At 42.2% G+C, this 17,367-nt stretch overlaps 1 protein-coding gene across 1 annotated transcript; it reads left to right on the forward strand.

Annotated features, from left to right (window-relative positions):
* Positions 1–5,934: 5,934 nt before the first annotated feature.
* tnni1c (troponin I, skeletal, slow c) lies at positions 5,935–17,288 on the forward strand. The gene is made up of 9 exons (XM_028967459.1): positions 5,935–5,987; positions 6,083–6,101; positions 6,251–6,254; positions 6,349–6,387; positions 12,018–12,059; positions 12,280–12,411; positions 16,292–16,381; positions 16,602–16,784; positions 16,886–17,288. Exons 2-9 carry the CDS (start codon positions 6,091–6,093, stop codon positions 16,985–16,987), a joined length of 603 nt encoding a protein of 200 aa, XP_028823292.1. The 5' UTR covers positions 5,935–5,987; positions 6,083–6,090; the 3' UTR covers positions 16,988–17,288.
* The last annotated feature ends 79 nt before the right edge of the window (positions 17,289–17,367 follow it).

Consider the following 17,367-nt stretch of genomic DNA (forward strand, 5'->3'; position numbering starts at 1 on the left):
TTCCTGTTTATGTAAGGACGTTTATTGTCCAATGTACAGATTAAATCATACTTACAAACATATAGGACATACTATTGCAACAATACCGAAATAAACTAAATATTTAATTTGGTTAGTAAAGGCTGTGTAGCAGTCTGCAGCTTGAACAGCATTTCATGCAATGAGGTGAAGGAGTTATTATTTCTTAGAAAAGAAAAATAAAACCTTATCCGGTTACTCTGTGTTGAACAGTCTTACAGTGCAGAGGTAAAATGTTAAGGTTGCCGGTTCGAATCCTGAGCCACCAAGGTGCCACTGAGGTCCCCTTGATGAAGGTATGGTAGTGGCTTAGTGGGTAACACACTCGCCTATGAACCAGAAGACCCAGGTTCAAATCCCACTTACTACCATTGTGTCCCTGAGCAAGACACTTAACCCTAAATTGCTCCAGGGGGAACTGTCCCTGTAAATGTAGGTGTCACCGTGTGCTGTGCTGCAGTGTCTCACAATGACAACAACATTTATTTCTTATAAAGCCCAAAATCACATACAGTACGTCTCAATGGGCTTTGACAGGCCCTACAGTTGACACCACCCACACTTGACCCTTCTGCACACAAGGAAAAACTCCACACAAAAAAAAACTCTAGGAGAGAGAAAAAAAGAGAGGAAGAAACGTTGGGAAGGAGTGATACAGAGAGGGACCCCCTTCCAGGGTAGAGTGAGCCTGCAAATGGTGTCAGTGCAGGGTTGGATATGATATAATGATAAGTCCTACAGTTGTAGGGTTGGAGAAGTCCAGGATGTATTCAGTGTCATGGTCTAGATTACGTGTCCATTATGATGTTACTGGTCCATTTGAAGATCCCTGAAGCTGTAGTTGTAATGGTGGTGGTGGCTGTGGTGACCCTCTGGTTTGTTTCATGTTTTGTCCTTGTAAAGCAGTTGTCAGGAACCAGGATTTATTTGCTGGTCTCTTCACTGGGGTCTGGCCAGTGATTCCGTGTCTCGGAGAAAAACAAACAGAAGCAGCGGCAGACGGTTGCACTGTACGACCGATACTGAAATATGTGGTAATAGTGGTATATTGGTGCTACAGTGGCCCGGTACCCTAACTAGGACAGCCTAACTGGTGAATTTAACTTTGTCTGTGTCTAACAGGGGGGACTCTGTGATAAACTGGACTTTATAATTGACACTGCGTCAAAATCAAGTGAAATGAGGGTCTAGGACTTTAGCAAAAAGCCAGAGAAAACAGATAGGTTTTGAGATTGGATTTAAACACTGAGACTGTGTCTGAATCCCGGACACTGACAGGCAAGCTGTTCCACAACTGCGGAGCTCTATAGGAGAAGGATCTGCTCCCAGCTGTGACCTTCTGCACCTTTGGTACCAGTAGTGACCCCGCACCCATTGATCGAAGGGGGCGTGGCGGTTCGTAAAGAACCAAAAGTTCACTCAGGTACTGTGGGGCGAGACCATTTAGAGCTTTATAGGTTAAAAGTAGGATTTTGTAGTCAATCCTAATTTTGATGGGTAACCAGTGCAGTGATTGTAAGACTGGGGTGATGTGGTCAAATTTCCTGGTTCTGGTTAGAACTCTGGCTGCAGCATTCTGTACTAGCTGGAGTTTACTCATGCACCTACTAGAGCATCCAGACAGTAATGCATTGCAATAATCTAACCTTGATGTAATAAATGCATGGACCAACTTTTCTGCATCATGCATTGAAATGATATTTCTTATTTTCGCAATATTTCTAAGGTGAAAGAATGCTATTCTAGTGACATTATCTACGTGCGAACTGAATGAGAGACCTGCATCAATGATGACACCTAGATCCTTCACTTCAATACTCGGTGAGATAGAAAGGCTATCCAGGGTTATTGTGTAGTCAGCCAGTTTAACGCCTAAAGGTAACATGTATAGAGAAAAAAGTAATGGACCTAGGACAGAATCTTGTGGAACACCAAACTCTACTTTACTATGTGAAGACGAAACACCATTGATGTCCACAAACTGATATCCTTTGGTCAAATATGATCTGAACCATTCAAGGGCTGTTCCCTTAATCCCAATAACATTCTCTAACCTGGCAAGGAGAATAGCGTGATCAATAGTGTCAAACGCTGCACTCAGATCAAGCAGGACAAGCAGCGAGATGAGTCCCTGATCAGAGGTCAACAGCAGGTCATTAACCACTTTAACCAGCGCTGTCTAGGTGCTATGATGAGGTCTAAATCCTGATTGATATACTTCATGGATGTTGTTACAGTCTAGGTATGCGCTCAGCTGCTGGGCTACGACTTTTTCTAAGATTTTTGATATGAACGGAAGGTTGGATATCGGTCTATAATTTGAAAGCTGACAACCACTACACTTTCAGTGGGCACCATGCGCACAGAGAGCAGAGTGGCACATTGGCGGTTCTGAATTTCATCTTGCAACCTTCTGATTACAGGTCTGACCCGCTAGGCCACCACCACCCGGTCCAGTCACATGCTGAGTGACTTCAAAAGTCTCATTGGCAGAAGTGTAATTGGGAATGTCAATATGGATATTCTCCGATAAGAGTGAAATCAGTAGAAATTCATCCATAAAGCTAGGGAAGTAGGAGCATAACATCAGTCTTCCATGTAGTAATAAGATCACGGACTAACAGTGATTTACCAGATGCCCTTATCCAGAGCGACTTACAATCAGTAGTTACAGGGACAGTCTCCCTGGAGCATCTTAGGGTTAAGTGTCTTGCTCAGGGACACGATGGAGTAAGTGGGATTCGAACCCGGGTCTTCTGGTTCATAGGCGAGTGTGTTACACAGTAGGCTACTAACACCCACTTGTTGTTTAGTGAGCGGATATTCACGGCTGCAAGGGGAATGGCATGTTGGGTCTATGTCACAGCTCCACGTCGTCTATCTGTTGTAGAGTGTTGAAGTGTGATCTCTACAGAGAATCAATATGAATAGAATACACGGTGATGCGGAGAGGGTGGATTGAAACTGCAGAGTATCTGAGAGGTCTGAGAGGTCAGGTCTTTTTGTATCAGGCTTAACAGATACAAGATGGTAGCTACCCCAGGGTGGTAGTAGCTTAGTGGGTAACACACTCGCCTATGGACCAGAAGACCCAGGTTCAAATCTCACTTACTACCATTGTGTCCCTGAGCAGGACACTTAACCCTAAATTGCTCCAGGGGGGGGACTGTCCCTGTAACTGATTGTAAGTCGCTCTGGATAATGGCATCTGATAAATGCTATAAATGTAAATGTAAAGATGTCAGTGTGAGAGTGTACAGACTCCAGGTCATCACTGATGTTCTTATCAACGCTATGGGCGTCATGAAGCTGAACAACCTCGTCTGGTATGGATCAGTGTCAACACAGTCTGTCTTAACCAGCAAAGTCTTAGCCAGAAGAGCTGGGACTGGATCCTCAAAGTTAGTGACCACTTTGGGGGCGGAACAGTTCTCTCCACCCCAAAACAAATGAAAGTTGTCAAAAAATGTAAAGCCCTTTTAACGGCATGTTTTGTGCAGCCATGTGTTGAGAAAACGTATTACTGGAGTTGCCTGCTAACGGGCAGCTAATAAACACACACACTGGTGGCAGTGGTGGCCTAGTGGTTAAGGAAGCGGCCCCGTAATCAGAAGGTTGCCGGTTCGAATACCGATCCGCCAAGGTGCCACTCAGGTGCCACTGAGCAAAGCACCGTCCCCACACACTGCTCCCCGGGCGCCTGTCATGGTGCCCACTGCTCACTCAGGGTGATGCGTTAAATGCAGAGGACAAATTTCACTGTGTGCACTGTGTGCTGTGTATCAGTAAAATCCCGTTCAGTAATTCCGACTGCTCTCTGTTTTGGTCCTGCTTGTCAACATGTACAGGGATCTGACTGAGCGTCCGTAAAATGGCTTCCTGAATGCAGTAGCATTGCCATAGTATTGTGTTAACATAGCCTTGGCAGACACGTTTCTGATGGTGGAGTGTCCTTGGCCCGGGACTCACCTCAGCTGGACACCGCTGCTCATCCGGCCTTCTCTTGGTCTGATCTTGAGGAACATTAGCAACTCAAATCTGTTTGTGAGGTTCAAGGGACCAACAGAGCTTCTATTTTCGGGATTAGCAGCAGAGGGAACATTAGCATTAGTTCTGAGTGTGTTGTCCAGGACATGGGTGCCGCCTGGGTTTCGCTCCTCGTCTGATCCACCAATGGTGCAGCTGGCACCATTGGCATTGCTCTGTTAACACTAGCTGTAAGCGGACTCACAGCTATCCAGAACCCGGTACCGTCAAGATCTTAGCTTCCAGCAGCGCCATTTTCTGGAGGAGAGCAATGCAGTTCTTGCAGCACATACTTGATGGAGGAAGGGGATCTCCCACCATCTCTACTGTTGGTTTAGCATGGAAAAGTCAGTCTGACCTCTGATCTTTATTTGATAAGTGACTTCATGGTGAAGCTTGCACAGCTGCTCATGCCTGCCATTGCTGGAGGCCTCTGTCTCTGCAGTGGATTCTAGCTGGATTGGATGTTGCTGGTTGTGGACGGATGCTCATAGAATGTTAGATTCAGTGATTTGAAGATTCTTCAGCATGATAATATCACCTGTATGACCTGTAGTCTTCTCAGGCCCACATTCTGTGGAATAAACTGGTATAATCTGTTGACACATTTTTATGTCGATAAATATGAGCTGTCTAAAATTACAACCTTATTAAATTACTCAGAAAAATCTGCTGATAAAGATTGGCCTGTGGCCTATTGACACACACACACACACACACACACACACAGAACAATATAAAATACTAGAAATGTGTTCATATTTCATCATCTTCACAAGAATCACAAATTCACGCTTTATTGTACAATTTAATCTGACTATGGCTAAAGAACAATGACAAAGATAGTAATGAATTGTGTGTGTGTGTTGAAGTGATGTGCTATTTATTCAATAACCTTTCCCTACTTATGCAGCAGGAATGGATGTCTCCTGGACAATGTTGAATTGTTCCCATTTATCTCACTGACTTTGACAAGAGAATCTGTACACGTTTTTTGCACACACACACACACACACACACGAACACGCACACACACACACACACACACACACACACTCTCTCTCTCTCTCTCTCTCTCTCTCTCAATAAAACCACACATCACAGAAAAGAGTGTACACTGGTGTATCTGTGGTCAAAAGAGTGTTTTTGTAACATAATTTATTCAGTTCCTGCCAAGGATTTATTAGTACTGCATTATGCATTATGAAATATTTTTAATGACTGTAAGCCATTATTATAATGATCTCAGAATCGAGATTTCATTAACATAAAAATTATATCACTTTATCACTTTAAACTACAAAACAAATTACCTTTTTTCCAAATACTGTTTTCTTGAAAATTTAGTTTTTTTGCTAGGGATGTATATGGTGTAAAATTACTCTATATTTCTATAATCATAATTTTTCTGGCCATCCCTCACCACACCAAACTCTTTATACAATGTTCAGACATAGCAGTGGCAACATGCCATTTCTATCCAGGGCTTGGTGATTTATGAGATTGGTTCCAGATTCTCTCCAACCCTAGTAGGAATAAGTGAGTTTTGAAAACCACTGCAGGTCAGAAGATTTTAAGATACATGGACATAGAGATGAAATTAGTGCCTTTAAGTTTCTTCTTGTCTTTGCTTTTGCATAGAGACACACACCAACAAAAACATTCTGCCCCCTCAATAAATATGACAGCCATGATATGATTTAGGATCATAATTAACTGCCATATTAGCAGCTGGTGAAACATATATAGCCTTGATGTTTCCATCATTAACTGGATGGTGCAAAAATACACACACACACAGCACACACACAGCACACAAAAACATTCCACAGTTATTTTTATAGATCAGCAGTCACGCTGTATTTTTTTACACACAAACCGACACACACACACTCATAAAAGCCAATGTATTGTGTTCTGTACTTCAGTGCAGAAGAAGACAGGTAATGTGTCTAAACCCACTCCGACACACACACACACAGTCTTTGTGGCTTTTACATTGATCGGTGGATGTGGGTGTGAATGTCTTGTCATGCAGGTGAAAACATGGCAGATGAGTAAGTATCTAGATCCTTTTTTATCCTCATGGTTTTCTAACTCTATTCCCCAGTTTCTCTTCCAATGTTTAGTGCTTTTCAGCAGACACATACTTCATAACTCATGATCTGTCTGTGTTGTTTGTTCTTTATGTTTTTCAAATCTGAAGTACTGTAAGTATAACACAATCTTTTGTAAATTCGAGGCTTAATCATGAATATTCTGCTTGTTACAAAAACATCGCCCTTTCTGTTTCTTCTCTGCCAGGACTCCCCCCTTCCTTTAAAGCCCAAGGCCAATGAGAAGGTACGACCACCAGACCTTACTGTCCTGCTTTATATACATTGGGGCCAAAAAATATTTGGCAGCCAGCATTTGTGCAAGATGTCCCACTTAAAAAGTTGAGACAGGTCTGTAATTTTCATAATAGGTGCACTTTAACTGTGACAAACAGAATGTACAAAAATCCAGGAAATCACATTGTATGGTTTTTAAAGATATGATTTGTATATGGTGCAGAAAGTATTTAAGACCTACAGACAAGCAAGAATTCTGGCTGTCACATGTTAATTCTTCTTTTAGAAGCTCTTCTGTCCTTCACTCCCTACCTGTATTAATGGCTCCAGTTTGAACTGGTTCTGTATAAAAGACACCTGTCCACAACTTCAAACAATCAAACTCCAACCTCGGCCAAGACCAGAGAGCTGTCTAAGGACACCAGGGTCAAGATTGTTCACCTGCACAAGACTTGGACAAGCCAGCAGCTTGTTAAGAAGAGATCAACTGTTGGAGCAATTATTAGAAAACAGAATCAGAAAATCTCCCTTGACCTGGGGCTCCATGCAAGATCTCACCTCAAGGGGTTCAAATGATCTTAAGAACGGTGAGAAAACAGCCCAGAACTACACTGGAGGATCTGATCAATGTGGTCCCAAGAGAGCTGGGACCACAGTAACAAAGGTCACTATTAACTACTAGCTTCTCTTTTGGGTCTCAGCAATGGCAGACACACTTCTCTCTCCATGCCCTGTCTTCCCTTACAGTTGTAGGGTTGGAGAAGTCCAGAATGTAGTACAGTGTCATGGTCTAGATTACGTGTCCATTATGGTGTTACTGGTCCATTTGAAGATCCCTGAAGCTATAGTTGTAACGGTGGTGGTGGCTGTGGTGACCCTCTGGTTTGTTTCATGTTTTGTCCTTGTTTAGTAGTTGTCAGGAACCAGGATTTATTTGCTGGTCTGATCACTGGGGTCTGCCAGTAGTCTGGGTGCTTGATTCCGTGTCTCGGAGAAAAACAAACAGAAGCAGCGGCAGACGGTTGCACTGTACGACCGATACTGAAATACGTGGTTATAGTGGTATATTGGTGCTACAGTGTCCCGGTACCCTAACTAGGACAGCCTAACTAGGGTGAATTTTACTTTGTCCGTGTCTAACAGGGGGACTCTGTGATAAACTGGACTTTATAATTGACACTGTGTCAAAGTGAAGTGAAATGAGGGTCTAGGACTTCAACAAAAAGCCAGAGAAAACAGGTTTTGAGATTGGATTTAAACACTGAGACTGTGTCTGAGTCCCGGACACTGACAGGCAATCCGTTCCACAACTGCGGAGCTCTATAGGAGAAAGATCTGCTCCCAGCTGTGACCTTCTGTACTTTTGGTACCAGTAGTGACCCCGGACCCATTGATCAAAGGGGGCGTAAAGAACTAAAAGTTCACTCAGGTATTGCGGGGCGAGATAATATTTTTGAAATATTTCTAAGGTGAAAGAATGCTATCCTAGTGACATTATCTACATTTACATTTACATTTACAGCATTTATCAGACGCCCTTATCCAGAGCGACTTACAATCAGTAGTTACAGGGACAGTCCCCCCTGGAGCAACTTAGGGTTAAGTGTCTTGCTCAGGGACGCAATGGTAGTTAGTGGGATTCGAACCCGGGTCTTCTGGTTCACAGGCGAGTGTGTTACCCACTAGGCTACTACCACCCTACATTATCTACATGTGAATTGAATGAGAGACCTGCATCAATGATGACACCTAGATCCTTTACTTCAATACTTGGTGAGATAGAAAGGCTATCCAGGGTTATTGTGTAGTCAGCCAGCTAATGCCTGGCTGCTTGAGGCCCAAGTAGAAGCGCTTCTGTCTTGTCAGGGTTTAACAGGAGAAAGTTGGTGAGCATCCACTGTCTAATGTCCTTCAGACAATTCTCTATTTTGTTCAGCTGCTGCCTCTGATCTGTCATTGCTGACAGATACAGCTGTGTGTCGTCAGCGTAGCAATGAAAGCTAATACCGTGTTTGCGGATGACGTCACCTAAAGGTAACATGTATAGGGAAAATGGAACGGACCTAGGACAGAACCTTGTGGAACACCAAACTCTACTTTACTATGTGAAGACGAAACACCATTGATGTCCACAAACTGATATCGGTTGGGCAGATATTACCAGAATTTTCTGCGCAAATTTTCCACTAACCTCACTGCTGCTAAAACTGCTTTCTACAAAGCAAAACTAGAAGCCTCTGCCCACAACCCTCAAAAACTCCACAACATCTTCTTATCGCTACTCAACCCTCAGCCTCCCCCTGCCCCGTCTTCCATAACAGCTGATGATTTTGCCAACTTCTTCACAGGGAGACGGCCCTTCTGGCTGTTACCGAGCAGCTACATGCAGCCAGATTGGCAAAACTGTCATCTGTTCTTATTCTCCTCGACCTCTCTGCAGTATTTGACACCGTTAACCATGAGACTCTCTTGTCAATCCTGAAGAGGCTTGGAATTAAGGACTCAGCATGGCAGTGGTTTGCTTCCTACCTTGATGAGCAATCTTACCAAGTGACTCTCCACTGGTGTCCCTCAAGGCTTGGTGCTAGGTCCTCTCCTTTTCTCCCTCTACACGAGATCACTTGGTGAGGTCATTTCCTCACATGGATTATCCTATCACTGCTATGCTGATGACACACAACTCATCTTCTCCTTTCCTCCCTCTGATCTACATGCTGCTTCCAAAATCTCTGCATGTCTAACCGACATCTCGTCTTGGATGGCAGCCCATCACCTCCAACTCAATCCCACCAAAACTGAACTAATATTCATTCCAGCATATTCTTCACCACATCAGGATCTTGCTATTTACCTAGACACCTCACAGCTCTCTCCTTCTACAACAGCCCACAATCTTGGGGTAACAATAGACAACCAACTCTCCTTCTCGACTCACATCAGCAACCTTCCCCGCTCATGTAGATTCCTTCTCTACAATATCAGTCAAATCCGCCCTTATCTGTCAACCCAGGCCATCCAGATACTGGTCCAGTCCTTAGTAACCTCACGACTGGATTACTGTACCTGCCTTCTAGCTGGTCTACCACTATGTTCCATCCGACCTCTACAACTAATACAAAATGATCTTCAACCTTCCCAAGTTCTCCACACCGCCCCTCTGCTACGCTACCTCCACTGGCTCCCAGTAGCTCCACGCATCAGATTCAAAATACTGATGCTGGCCTACAAAGCCAAACATGCAGTAGCACCATCCTACCTCACAGCCCTTATTACACCTCGCACTGCACCTCGTATACTCCGAGCCTCCAGTACTGCTCGCCTGGTCCCTCCATCTCTGAAGGTAAAAGGAAAACATTCATCTAGACTCTTCTCAGTCTCGGCACCTCGGTTGTTGAATGAACTTCCAGCTCAGTCACTGAGCACCTTCACACGGCAGCTCAAGACCTTCCTCTTTAGAGAATATTTAGATGAACTTGTAACTTTCTTATTGTCGAACTTGTGTACAGAATCTACAACAGAGTGAATAAAAAGATTGTATTCATAGTTGGGGTCCTAGTGAACCGGAATTTATCTCTTCATCCATGGTAACTTAAAAGCACGTTGTAAGTCGCTCTGGATAAGGGCGTCTGCCAAATGCCGTAAATGTAAATGTAAATATGATCTGAACCATTCAAGGGATGTTCCCTTAATCCCAATAACATTCTCTAACCTGGCAAGGAGAATAGCGTGATCAAGAGTGTCAAACGCTGCACTCAGATCAAGCAGGACAAGCAGCGAGATGCGTCCCTGATCAGAGGCCAACAGCAGGTCATTAACCACTTTAACCAGCGCAGTCTCAGTGCCATGATGAGGTCTAAATCCTGATTGATATACTTCATGGATATTGGTACTGTCTAGGTAGGCGCTCAGCTGCTGGGCTACGACTTTTTCTAAGATTTTTGAAATGAACGGAAGGTTGGATATCGGTCTATAATTTGAAAGCTGACTGCGATCAAGATCCGGCTTTTTAATCAGGGGTCTGATGACTGCTACCTTAAATGAACTTGGTAAATGACCGGTACTAAGCGACGAGTTAACAATTTTGAGGGTAGAATTCCAATATAATATCTATTTGCTTAAGGAACCTTGTTGGAATCGAATCCACAGCGCAAGTACATTGATTTGACAACGAGATTAATTTAATTAGTTCATGCTTTAATAAGGTTGAAGCATTCTAATTGGTGGTCGTCTATTTGAAGATTATTTTCCATAGAAATATCGGCGGAGCTATTTGTTGTGCTTTTAATCTTCTCTCTATTCGCGACTATTTTAGTATTAAAGAAATTCATAAATTGTCGCTACTATGATGATATTGAATGGTAGTATTCGTTTCTGTCTTATTCTTGGTTATTTTGGCTATAGTTTTGAACAGGAATCCGGGATTATTTTTGTTCTTGTCTATTAACAAGGAGAGATACGTCGATCGAGCCGTGCTAAGAGCCTTCTTATAGTTAAGTAGGCTCTCCTTCCAAGCTATATGGAATATGTTTAATTTACTTCGATGACATTTACATTCTAATTTCCGGGTAGTCTTCTTAAGCGAGCGTGTGTGATCATTATACCAAGGAATTAAGTTTTTATCTCGTACTATCTTCCTTTTGAGGGGAGCGACTATATCTAATGTACTACGTAGTGTTAATTCTAGACATTTGGTCACTTGGTTGAGTTCAGTGGGGTCTGACGGTGAGTTTATCAGCGTTGATAAATCTGGTAAGGTGTTAATAAACCTCTGTGCCATACTTGATGTAATTGTCCGTTTGTCTCTATAACGAGGGGGGTTGAGTTTATTGTGTATGAGACATATTTAAAAAGCAATGAGGAAATGATCTGAGATCATTTCAGAGTAACTATATCTTCTATATTTAAACCGAAGGTCAGTACGAGATGGAGCGTGCGACCACCTTCATAAGTAGGTCCTGTTATATGTTGGTTACATTGGGGCTGCATTTCTGCAAATGGGACAGGACCACTGATCCGTGTTAATGAAAGGATGAATGTATCGTGAGATTTTCGGCAAAAATCTGGTTCCATCAGTGAGAGTATTGAAGATGAAATGTGGCTGGATCTTCCACCATGACAATGATCCCAAACACAAGGACACAAACACAAACAAAGGAGTTGCTACCTAAAGAGCATTACAAGGTTCTGGAGTCTCTGGACCTCAACCCATAGAGAATCTGTGCCCAGTGACAGTCCCAAAACATCACAGCTCTTGAGAAGACCTGCATGCATGAATCAGCCAAAGTAGTAGCTAAAGACCTCTGTAACCTTTGCCAGCCAAAGTTACACTACGAATTGTTGAGTTGAAGTTTTGCTAATGACCAAAGTTTCTGCACCATTATGCAAAAAAAAAAATCCCCCACTGTAATGTACACTGCAATGATCACTGGTTTATCAGGGTTATTAGATAAACAGCTTAGAAAAGAAAAACAGTATGCAGTTTTAATAGAGTAACAATACTTAAATGTATTGTCTCTGAATGTGACTCCAAGTTTATAAGAATATTAAACTTTTTTATGTGCTTAAGTGAGATACAGTGACGGAGAGGTGGTAGTAAAATATGATTCAGGTTGTTTTAAAATTTATTTTTTTCTTTTACAGCCTAAGTCCAAAATCTCAGCATCTAGGAAACTCTCACTGAAGGTGAGACACAGACCCTATCTAGATGAATACAGTTATGAATATGTATTAAATAATGGATCTCCCCTGTTCTTGAAGAGAAGAGAAGATGTGGTTGAAGTTGGGGAGGTGGTGGATATGAATTTGCCTGCAGAATACTGGGTTCAGTAGCCTTGCCCTTTTATAAACTGTATGTGCTGACTTTTGTGTGTGCCTGTGTGTTTGTGGGGTTGGGTATGCCCAGATCCTCCTGCTGCAGCGTGCCATAGAGGAAATTGAACAGGAGAAGGTAGCCCGGGAGGAGGAGAAGGTGCGATATTTAGGGGAGAAGCTCCCGCCCCTGCAGGTGTCTGGCCTCCCACTGGAGGAGTTACAGGTGAGAGATGCAGCCCTCATCACAGTAATACTGCAACATCGGTCAACACTGATGTCCAGCGTAGCAATAAGTTTTGATTGCATACAGTGGGGGAAATCATTATTTGAACCCTTGCTGATTTTGTAAGTTTGCCCACTTATTAATAAATAACCAGTCTGGCTGTGTGTAGATATATAGATGTTTTTGTCTGCTCTTTGCATCAAGCTGCCATATTAGTTTTTATTCATTTTTTTATTAGTCACTTACATGATCATTTTACTCTAGTCAACATTTACATTTAAATTTACGGCATTTACCAGACGCCCTTATCCAGAGCGACTTACAACGTGCTTTCAAGTTACCATCGATGAAGAGATCAATTCCGGTTCACTAGGACCCCAACTATGAATACATCTATTTTATTCACTCAAGTTTGAATCAACTAAAACTCTGAGCATTTTAGTTTTATTTTAGTCAGAATTATCCATGATTGTTTTAGTCAATGAGAACCAATGACATTTTAGTCTAGTTTTTGGTAAATGAAAATTGTAGTTGAGATTTTTTTCTTGGAAAGCCAAAATCTTTTTTTTCTATTTAAGGGTCCAAGCAGCAAAGCTGCGGGAACCCTATTGTTTTTTTTTTGGTTTAATTTTTATTATTAGGGGTCCCTATTGTTTTTATCCAGATTATTATTCTTTTTATCAGGGCTCCAAGCAGTAAAGCTGGGGGAACCCTATGGTTTTTGGTCAAATTTTACTATTATTGTTATTAGGGGTGCAAGCAGCACAGGTAAAGGTACCATATTGTTTTTGGTTAGATTATTTATTTATTTATTGGAAATGTATTTATTTATTTGCTGAGTTTAGCAAACTACACAGGGATTGGATCCAGTGGACAGGTGGTCGGATTGCCTGTATATATGAGCTGGATGAGTTCATCCGATGTGAGTTTTGAAAATTGTTCCAGGGCAGTGGGCGTGTCTTCAGAGGGTAGAAGAAGTTGGCAAAATCTTCAGCAGTTATGGAAGATGGAGCAGGGGGAGTTGGAGGGTTCAATAGAGATTAGAAGATGTTTTTGAGGGTTGTGGGCAAAGGTTTCCAATTTTGCTCTGTAGAAAGTAGATTTAGCATTGCTGAGGATAGTGATGAAGTTGTGTTCTGATAATGCAGCAGGTCTGAGTCAATCTGTGATTTCTTATATTTATAAAATACACAGTACAGGAGAAAAGTTTTGACACACCTTCTCATTCAATGTGTTTTCTTTATTTCCATGACCATTTACATTAGGAGATTATCACTATGAATGAATAAGTAGGGACAGTGGTGGCCTAGCGGCTAAGGAAGCGGCCCCGTAATCAGAGGACAAATTTCACTGTGTGCACCGTGTGCTGTGCTGCTGTGTATCATATGTGACAATCACTTCACTTTAAATGTGGAGTTATGTACCTAGCCCTAACCCTAGCCCTAACCCACCGTTGGTGGAGTTGTAAGTGAAGTGTAGATGGTGAAGAGGAACAGTGCAACTGAGGAACTGTGGGGCTCCTGTACTGCAGACCACCCTGTCTGACACACAGTCTTCATCAGGTGGGATGTCAGAGCCACAAGCATGTAACTACACAAACAGTGCCCCACCCACATCTTGACATCCCATAAGACTTCATCACTGTTATGCTAATTCCAACACACAGACTGGCGCTGAAACAGGTGAGAACCTGGCCAGCAGGAGCCATTTCTGCTCTTCAAGAATGTTTTTGTTTTGAGTGCACTGACTGGCAAAGTTTTAGGTAGGCTGCAACCAACAGCAACAGCACCATCAACTTGGAGGAGAACAGCTACATCAGCAAATGCACTGATGATGCAGTCTTCAAGTCTATCACCACAATATCAAACAAGAAGCTGTGGATGACTGCAAAGCAGTGTGTGTTGATGGTGCTTTGCTCAGTGGCACCTCAGTAGCAATCTTGGCAGATCGGGAATGAAACTGGCAACTTTTTGATTACGGGGCTGCTTCCTTAACCGCTAGGCCACAACTGCTCCAACCACATCATCAGGTTTGCAGATGACATGACGGTGACGGACCTCCAAACATGGACAGATGATCTATACTGAGCTTTGGACTTTTCCACCACTACAACTGTAGGCCTTTTTCTCTAATCTTGGACAAATCATCACCGACCCTGCACTGACACCAATTGCAGTCTCACTCTACCCTGGAAGGGTGTCCCTCTCTTTATCACGCCTTCCCAAGGTTTCTTCTTTTCTTTTGTTCTTTCTTTGTGTGGTGTTTTTCCTTGAGTCAAAGCTCATTGAGACATACTGTATGTGATTATGGGCTATATAAAAAAATGAATGCTGCAAGAACAATGAGTCAGCATACAGAGAGGAGGTGCAATGACTGACAGACTGGTGTAAGGTCAACAATTTCAGCCAAGAAAGCTCAGCAGCGTCTCTACTTCCTGCGGAGGCTGAGAAAGGCCCATCTCCCACCACCCATCCTCACCATCTTCTATAGAGGGACCGTTGTGATCAGCCGTTGTGATCAGCTGCATCACTTTCTGGTTTGGGAACTGCACTGCATCGAACCCCAAGACTCGGATAGTGAAGACAGCTAAGAAGATCATCGGAGTCTCTCTTCCCTCCATAATGGACAATAACAACACACGCTGTTTCAGGAAAGCCCCCAGCATTGTGAAGGACTCTACACACTCACATGCACTCTTCACATGCAGCATTCAGGTTGGCACTCACAGACTCAGCTTCATCCTACAGGCCATCTGGCACCTGAACACTCAGGGACTTTCCACTCTGAACTGAGACACACACACACACACACACACTACCTCTGTTATATTGAGCTTTATTATCTATTAATGCACTGTTCCATTTTGTTTTTTTGTTAGATATTTCTCTTGCACTGCCTGTGTTCCCTGTTTGCACTATATGTAGCCCAGTTTGTCTAAAAAAAAATAACCTACATAAAATTGTTCAGCACCAGGGCCAGCCTTTCAATGTATTCAAATTGTTGTGTGGACCCTTTATATTTCTTATGGCAAAAGAAACTCTTCATGTTTAAATGACCACTATTGATGATGCTGTACATTGAGCTGCTGTTCTGTGATTAGGTGCAGAAAAAATAAATATTGATTGATTGATTTAAGTGCAGATGGAATAAATGTATTTCATTTAAAGGTGCAACTCTAACAACAGTATATGGACAGTGGCAACATTGGTATGTTTTCACACACACAGAAATGGCAAGGGATCAACACTTCTGCATTGTGAAGACATTAGGCAAGCGTTTGAAAAAATTTAACAGGTTTTGTCTGACTGCATCCAAGGAGTTCCCTATTCTGGCAGGCATTGTTATTTTAGCCACATTCCCATTTTCCATAACCTACCTGTGCAAGGTTGGCTTTTCAAACTTAACTGCAATATAAGAAGTAAATATAAAAGTAAAACTGATCTTTATTCAATTCCAATGGGTATATCAGTGTTGTGTTAATCTAAACAGTAAACTGAAACAATATTTCATTACACATTTTTAATGAAAAAAGTTCTTGTGCACCGTGGAATGTACGGTTGTGAAACACATTTTAGGCATTTACTAGATGCCCTTATCAAAAGCACCTTACATTCAGTATTTACAGGGACAGTATCCCTGGAGACACTCAGGGTAAAGTGGGGTTTGTACCTGTGCAGTGGTAGCCTAGCGGGTAAGGAAGCAAAAAGGGATGGTTGCAGGTTCAAAATCCTGAACTGTCAAGGTACCATTGAGGTCCTGTCATGGATGCCCACTGCTCACTAAGGTGAGGAGTTAAATGCAGAGGAGACATTTCATTGTCACATTGTGCTGTGCTGCAGTGTTTCACTTCACTTTCACTGTTTTTATGTGTTCTCTGCAGAAACTGTGTAAGCAGCTTCATGCTAAAATTGATGTTGTAGATGAAGAACGCTATGACTGTGAGGCCAAAGTCTACAAGAACAATAGGGATGTAAGTAAATGTGCAAATGGACAATATTTGTATGTGAATGCCCCATAGCTCATTTTACAGTCAACTGAAGTCAACCAACAAGAAGCAGTCTATGTCTATAGAAATAAAAACAATCAAATACAAAACAGAAATCTCAATAGTAATACATGTGTAAACATGAACCATTATTGGACATAATTGTGGAATTTTTATTTATTATGTGTGTGTTTATGGGAGTTAGATACATGAGCTTAAACTGAAAGTGCAGGATCTTGGTGGTAAGTTTAAGAAGCCTGCATTGAGGAAGGTCCGAGTGTCTGCAGATGAGATGATGAGGGCCCTGTTAGGTTCCAAACACAAAGGATCCATGGACCTGAGGGCCAACCTGAAGTCAGTTAAAAAGGAGGACATTAAACAAGAGAAGGTACATTCATACACAGACACTTTAAATGAAAGGGAAATGAACACACACACACACACACACACACACACAAATATAAATATTTTTCTGTGTGTGTGTGACAGGTATTAACCACTGAAGTTGGAGACTGGCGGAAGAACGTGGAAGCAATGTCTGGTATGGAGGGAAGGAAAAAGATGTTTGATGCTGCTGGGGGTGGACAATGAATGACCCCATGACCACTGGGAAGAGAAAAAACTAACAGCAGGGAAGACCAGAGTGATTATGCAGCACTGATACCAATTAAATGTCTAAAAAAGTTTTCAGAAATCTACAGGTCAAAAAAATTGTTTGCTCTTATGTATTTTGATACGTTTTTTATTCTCTCAATCAATATGTATAATTAAAAAATAATAATAATCAGAATAACTTAAATAATATGAATTTCCCCACTGAACTAATTTTGAACGTTTCACTCAGTGAAAATGGTTAATAAAGATGCAGCTGTTTAAGTAGTTCAAGTCAAAACCCTCCTTGTGGAATTCTGTCCGTCAGAAAAAGGGGGGAACATTTGTCTATCAAACAGAGCGAAGAAGTGGTGAAATTA

Source organism: Denticeps clupeoides, unplaced genomic scaffold (genome assembly GCF_900700375.1).
Source record: "Denticeps clupeoides unplaced genomic scaffold, fDenClu1.1, whole genome shotgun sequence".
In the NCBI taxonomy this organism is placed as follows: domain Eukaryota; kingdom Metazoa; phylum Chordata; class Actinopteri; order Clupeiformes; family Denticipitidae; genus Denticeps; species Denticeps clupeoides.